The sequence below is a fragment of the Chamaea fasciata genome, unplaced genomic scaffold (assembly GCF_029207755.1).
Source record: "Chamaea fasciata isolate MVZ Bird 193981 ecotype frontalis unplaced genomic scaffold, bChaFas1.0.hap1 SCAF_7, whole genome shotgun sequence".
NCBI lineage: Eukaryota > Metazoa > Chordata > Aves > Passeriformes > Sylviidae > Chamaea > Chamaea fasciata.
Genome location: NW_027094092.1, coordinates 11214751 through 11221777, shown reverse-complemented (window position 1 = coordinate 11221777; position 7027 = coordinate 11214751). Strand labels below are relative to the sequence as shown.

The 7027-nt window shown below is 39.1% G+C and overlaps 1 protein-coding gene across 2 annotated transcripts in view; it reads right to left on the bottom strand.

The window, feature by feature from the left end:
- Nucleotides 1-5022: 5022 nt before the first annotated feature.
- Nucleotides 5023-7027, bottom strand: part of DENND5A (DENN domain containing 5A) — a 61659-nt gene continuing 59654 nt past the window's right edge. For both annotated transcript variants that reach the window (XM_066187553.1, XM_066187554.1), the window contains one exon: nucleotides 5023-6813. In XM_066187553.1, coding sequence (XP_066043650.1) covers nucleotides 6630-6813 — 184 coding nt within the window. In that variant the 3' untranslated portion in view covers nucleotides 5023-6629. The remainder of the gene's footprint in view (nucleotides 6814-7027) is intronic.

The window sequence follows — 7027 nt, the reverse complement described above, 5'->3', positions numbered from 1 at the left end:
TCACAACATTTGCAAAAAACATAAAGAACACATATGAAGAGTGTAGCAGAAAAACCAGTAAGAGACACTGAAAAGAGTCGTGTAACCAAAATATCTAAAGCTTTCTGAGGCACCGTAAAACAAAGCATTTTTCTTACTTCTGTAAACTAAAAATTAAAGTGAGACATAAATATTTGGGAATGCCTGAGTTAGATCAAAAGATCTCACTGCAGCTTTGAAAACAAACAGAACAATATCAAATTTATCTCAGCTAATGAAGCCATTTCTTATACATAAATCTCTAAGTGTCTTGTGAAGGATCCTGGCTATTATTTCACATATAACACACATTTGTTTATGATGAAGAACTGCCATTAAAGTATCTCTTTAAAGACACAAACCAGACAAGCTCAGACCTCAACTCAGATGCCTTTCTGCAGCATTTTTAACTATTTCTATTCAACTACAGTCACAGTGACAGTGACTCTGGGCACGAAGACCTTTACTGAGAGAGAGAAGCTAGTCTTAAGATTCAACTTCAGCACTAAGTTAAGTATGAGGAAAGGAAAACAACCATACCAAATAGGAATGTTCCAGGATTTTTTGGAGCAATTTAAAATAAAACCAAGTAATGAAGTTTCAGGGACAAAAAATAGCTACTGGAAAATAGCTACTTCCATAGTGGTAAGACCCCCAAATTCCCCTCTGCTCTCCATTTTCATTATCACATGCAGTTGCCTCACATTGAGAGATTAAGACTAAGCTGCCACAGAGCAGCTGGATGCAAAATCTGCTTCAGAAATCGTACACCTGATGCTCTGAGTAGAGATGAATACTTTTGTCTGAAAATCTGGGTTAAAAACTGCTTTGTACTTCGTAATACTTGTTAAATTTCATTATTTAATGATGACCAAACATTATTTGAAGACATCTAGACTGCAATTTCATCTGCACTTTAATGAGAATTAGCAACTCTGCTGGCCTGAGCAACACTGCATCATATTGACCCAAAATTTAGCATGACTGAGCGAGCAAAATGAGTGCCTGTGACAGCAGCTGAAAACAACTGGGGGGGCTGGAAGATGCCACAATGGTAAAAAGAAAGTAAGATGCTGACAAGTGAGGAAATACTTTCAAATATTTAATTGTTCCAAAGCACACACAAAATGTCTCAGAGCTGTAGTTTCAAGCCTTGCATATACCCAGATGTGCACTGAGTTTTGAGTAATTGCTTTTCTTTGAAATGTATCGCTCAAATTTTTGCACTTGCCATCTTCAGTGTCCAAGTTACCAAATAGGTTGTCGAATTCTGTGTAAAAGTAACACATCAGCAGGACCTGCACAGGACTCATCTGAGACAGAGGAAAGTTGTGGATTCTCTGGTCACAAGTGGCATTAGAAACCCTCTCGTGCAATTTATATGCCTTGTCTAAGTCCTTTTATGCCACTTGTAGAAAAATTTTCCCAAAACAGACATCAGATTTACCAGTGACATTTTAAATGTTGTAGGATCTGAATCTTACCATGCCATGGTCACTGAAATGAAGAACAGTTCCTGCTTATTGCAGAACTGAATACAGCATGGCATATTAAAACACACACATTTCTGAGTTAATAGGGGGAAAGAGGAGACATTTTGTCATGTGAAATAACTTTTAGGCATTTGTATTTTCTTGTGAGAACTTTCCAAGTCATTGCTACAACAAATGGTAACATTTCTAGACTGGAGCAGTCAGAAACAGTCCCTGCCCGTGCACCCAGCAGTTGCATAACACACTTTGCTCACCAAGGCCCTGCTCTTTGTGCTCCTTTTCCTTGGAGGAAATCTGAACAACCTGAGGCCACCTGTGCTGAGGTGAACATAACTCCGAAGCTGCACTTACCTCAGCTCCATCCAGGCCAGCCCCACGTCCATCCCAGTGCCCTGCAGGGGAATCAGGAGCAGCAGGTCCATGCCAAGCCCAGGGAGCAGAGATGACCCCAGCTCCTGAGGCAGGTTTGGTGTCTCCCACGGGCTCAGCACGCCCACAGCAGGTACCAACCCCATGACTGCACCCCAAACCTGTCCAAGGACGAGGCCAGAGCACCACCTCACCAGGGCATGGCTCAGGTCAAGTTCACCCTCTGGCATGTCCCCAGGGAGCCCACAGGGTGACACCATCAGGTGTTGGCAGTGCAGGATCAGCCCCAGCTCAGGAAGATGGATGTGGTTCCCCCAAGAGGGATATTAACTCTCGTTATTTCGCTTTGCTTAAAAAAAGCCTCCACCACAGAGCAGGGGGGTGTGAGAGGTGAAGCAACAGAGATACCTCCAAATTAATGATCCAACTCCTTCCCTTCTGTATTCCCTGGTGGTATAGAACACTCAGTGATCACCTCACACAGTTTGAAACAGAGGGAATGGCAGCACATCCGGGTGTGTGTGCTCAGAGGCACCTTCCAAGGTCTGTGTTGGTCCCTTTGCCTTCCCCTTCTCCCCATTCCCTGATTCCTGAGCAGGCATCTCTCCCACTGCTGGCAGTCTGACTGACAAGGATGGCCTGGGGGAAGGCTACCTTCGAGCTGGGAGGAAGGAGTTGTAGTTGAACAGATCAGGCAACAAAACTCTACAACAAAGGTCTCCTGAAACGAGGCACTAAAATGTCCCACAGACCTGCAGCCAGGCAATGAGCCAGATGATCAGCCAAACTGTAACAGGCTTTATGAAAATAGCACATTAATGCTATTTTTTCATGTTAGAAGACAAATTTTATTGCAATTCAGCAAATGAGCTACACCTGTAAAACTGCTTTGTATATCCAATTCACATTTAATGTCCAATGGATTGAAATGTCACAGGAAAAATTAAAAAAGGAAAACAGTACCTGGTTTTGTCATTATAATGTAAACTTCAACACGGCCCTTAAAAAAAACAAGCCAGTGATTTCCCCATGTAGTAAAATATATAGTTTATAAGGTATTGATGCTTTATCTTAGTTTAACAGCCAATCTCTAGGTATAAAATAAAGAGCTACAAAGATGTGAAGTACATGTACAATTTCTTCAAGTATTTTCAAGTATCCTATAGTCTTTTCACTACCGACAAAATTCATTTGACAATATACAGAAAAAGTTAACTCTGAATAGTTTCACTGCAGAAATCTTAACATATTCATGAATTTAAAACACATAAAAAGTATGGATCTTCCAGCTAGTAAGTTCCATTTGAACAGTTTGAAAAATACTCTTTGTAATGGAAAAAGTTGAAGAATATTCTCCAGTTCATGAATATGTTTTCAGCTACAGAATATCAGGTGGTTAAAGTTTACGGTAGATAAAGGCTTTTTTTCTTCTTCTTCTTTTTTTTTTTTTTTTTTTTTTTGTATAAACTTATCATCATAGTATTTAATTACATTTAGACCAAGTCTTTATTAATTTGCATTTTCTTTTTGTATAAAGTATCATTGTAGCATTAACCAAAGAAGCCTAAATGACTGACAGGTGATAGCCTATTTTTCCCTCTCAAATCAGTATGAGCCTGTAAATGTTTGGCCAGTTTAGCACTATGTATTTACTGCATGATGAACTGCTTATTTTTTTATCACTGCGTTTCTCTCTCCAGAATGAATGTGTGTTGTTAAAAAGATTATCTTTTCTCATTAACTGTTACCAAAAAATCCCCACCAAACAACAGAACGGCACAGCCACACCAACTGTACCTACCAAACCTGCCCCCTTATTTTGGAAAAGTAACAGGAAAAAAAGTTAAAATTGCATTACTCCAAACAAAGGGAGAAGGATTTTACAAAGCTCTGGATAAAAAAGGTGCTGACTATACTGTTTGTTCCTATAAAGTTCAGCAGAATGGCATGGCAAGAGCAAATGCTGGATCCTAACCTTATCCTGTGGGACGGCTGCTAGGAACAGCCGTGAGAGGAGTGGCTGGGTTTGTGGTGGACATGGCAGAATGTCCAGGGATTGTGGCTGCTCCTACAGACTGGGCTGTTCTTACGCATGCCAGCCAAATCTCTTCCCAAAATCCTGGCACAGGCTAGATTTAATATCTTGCTCTTCCTTGGTTGCCTATGGAGCCAACAAAACCAGCTTTATTGCTGCTGCATCTCAGAACCTTCTACTGCTCCATCAGTCGAGCAAATCCCTCCAGACTTGGAAGTCCACAGCAGAAAGTGCTTTGAACCCTAACACGATTAAATACAGGGCTCCTGTGAGAGCAGGAGGAAGGTCTATCTCAAACTGGTTTTTCCTGTGAGAATAAAGTAACTTAGGAGCTGGAAGATGATCTCTGTCTTCCTTTTGCACAGGACAGCCAGCACTCAGGGTGTTCTCACTGATGGACAGCACCATCTCCACGAACCAGCCAAGGAGCCCACTCTTGGCAAACACCAAATACCAGCCTCTGCCCATCCCAGCTATCTCTGACCTAATGAGGGCAAAACAACCCACACTAGAAAAGCCATTCAGCCAATGGTACCATGTCTCACTAGGTAAACTTGTGTAAGGAAGAAAAAAAATTAAAGATTAAAAAAAAAGAACCTTAGTTCAGGGTAATTACCTCATGCAAGATAAAATTAATCCATCCTTAATACTATGAGATATATATGGTTTTAGCAGGATCAACTCTTCTGTTAAGGTCAATATATGGAACTTTCCTTTCTTACTTAATATTCCTTGTGAAATATACAAGCCTAGTAAAGTCATTTTCAAGACAGATGAAAAACAACAAATTTTTTCTTTGTGCTATCATTAATGCATAAACAATTTAGGGCAGGTATATAAGGACTATCCCAACATCAAGCCGAATACACGAAACTCTTAGAATGCAGTACCAACTGTTTTTTATTTTTACCCTTCCAAAGCAGGAAGAAAAATTTAAAAATCACCAACCAAACCAAACCTGCACACACAGAGAATGCTCCTGTGAAATGCTCCTGTAAGCTGTGAAAGAATTCACACCCACCCCATGTGAGGAGTGGCTCAGACATTGCCCTCACATCTTCCTAATGCTACTGTGAAATCAAAGAAGAATCTTGCTCTGATAAGTAGTGACAAAGGAACTTCTCTGTTTAATAATGAAATAAATAGGACAAAAGTAAAAATAGTCAAAAATTTAATACATGTGCTATAGTCATAAATTACGGAAATAAAACTATCACAAGATGTGACTAAGCTGTAGGTAAAAGTGCTACAACATTGTATGAACCAAAAAACTTGGATTCTGCTTCTCCAAAGAGAGAGGATACTGAGATAAGTTTATACAGTGGAGACCTCTTAAATACACAGCCCTGAACTTCTGTACAGTAATTTGTGGTGCTGATAAATCAGCCTGTTCTTAAGTCACATATTCATTTCAAAGAGATTTTTATCACAGGATTCAAATGAGCAGAGATGCCTTCAGGCCTCTGCCAAGTTCCAGATCTCCAATAAATTAAGCTTTCAAAATGTTTGTGTTTCATAGTAGAAATGGACTAAACCTTCTTTGCTAAAAACAAAAGCATCTCAAATGAAGCAGACTGTGACAACAGGATCCAAGACATATGCACTCAAAAGGAAAAGAAAAAACCTTAATACCACTGTCTTTTCAGAAACATTAAGAAATCCTTATACTTGTTAGTAAGGGTCTACTGTTATTATTTCAGATGAGGCATAAAGATCTTTATTTAGTCATCTGGCATCTGGGGAATTCGTGTCCCTCTTTATTAGCAGTTAAGAGAATTACCAGCAGCAACCATATACCAAGCTTCAAAAGGCTGGTTTAAGTGGAAATGTTCTTGTGTTATGAACAATTATTCCAGGTTTTTCATTTAAGTGGGCTACACTGTAAATTCTGAATTGTAACATAATATAGCCAGTTGTATCATAGAAGATTTTTTTTTAAAAGACAAACTTACAAAACACAATGATAGGTTAAATAAATAAAAACATCAGTTAAAAAACAGACTTAATTTCTTCTTCTGTGCAATTACGTACCAATATGAAAAATATTACTTTGATCTCTGGACATTTCACGGTTCAGTCTCCTGGATTTCACTAAAAATAATACTGACAGCAAAAATAAAGGAAAAAAATAATTGTTGACAAATCAGTGCTTTGGAGCTATTAAAAAAAGCACAGATCAGGTCTGTAGTTCCCTTGCACCAGAACACGACCCAACACTTTAAAAATCAAACATTGGTAATAATGTTAATATATAAAATATTAGTTTAAAAACTATAGAATGACCTTCTCAGCAGAAATGGAGTGTATACACTGGGGTCTATGACATACAGCATATCTGAAGGCAAGTTCACAGAATGCTGAAAGGCTCACTGCACATTTTCTATGGCAAGGAAATACTGCAGCTTTAAAATAAGCTGCACAATACTCATCTCTATCTCTTTCACATGAAAGTGTGTAAAAAGCAAATCAGCAAATAAACTCTAAAATAGATTTATACCAAAATCCTCTTTTTTACATTGAGTTTACAGCTTCTATCCATTTGCCTGTACTGTTTCTGGAGTTTCCTTCAAGAAAAGTCAAAGTTGCATTTTTGGGCCATGAACAAGTTCACGATACAATGTACTGGCAAGACAGAACTTTTGCATACTAACAAGATTCACTCCTTGTTGCTTTTTTTGTGTTTGCAAAGACAGTTTTTCCTGTGGGACAGGAGGTCAGATGTCAATTCCTTTGACAAGAGATGCCTCCAGGGTGATGTTGAACTCCTGCAAGGTCTGCAGCACCCGAATCAAAGAATTCACCAGCGTGTGATCCTTAATCAGGGCTATGTCCTCATACATCTGGGCTGTAATGGGGCAGTCTGCAAGCAGGGCGATCCAGTGGTGCAAAAGGTGGTCTCTGACAAGATGCCAGCGGGCAGTTTGGGAATAAAAATAAAGCCAAGTTAATTTCACATCTGCAAAGACATGATTTTTATTCTTTGCTTTTAAGCAGACCTACCATGTTCCCCACGTATCTTCAAGAGACAGGGAAATGGGAGTAACTGTCCCGTGTGCAACATTTTTCATTTCATTAAAATATCAATAACAACAACAACAATAAAAAAATTTCT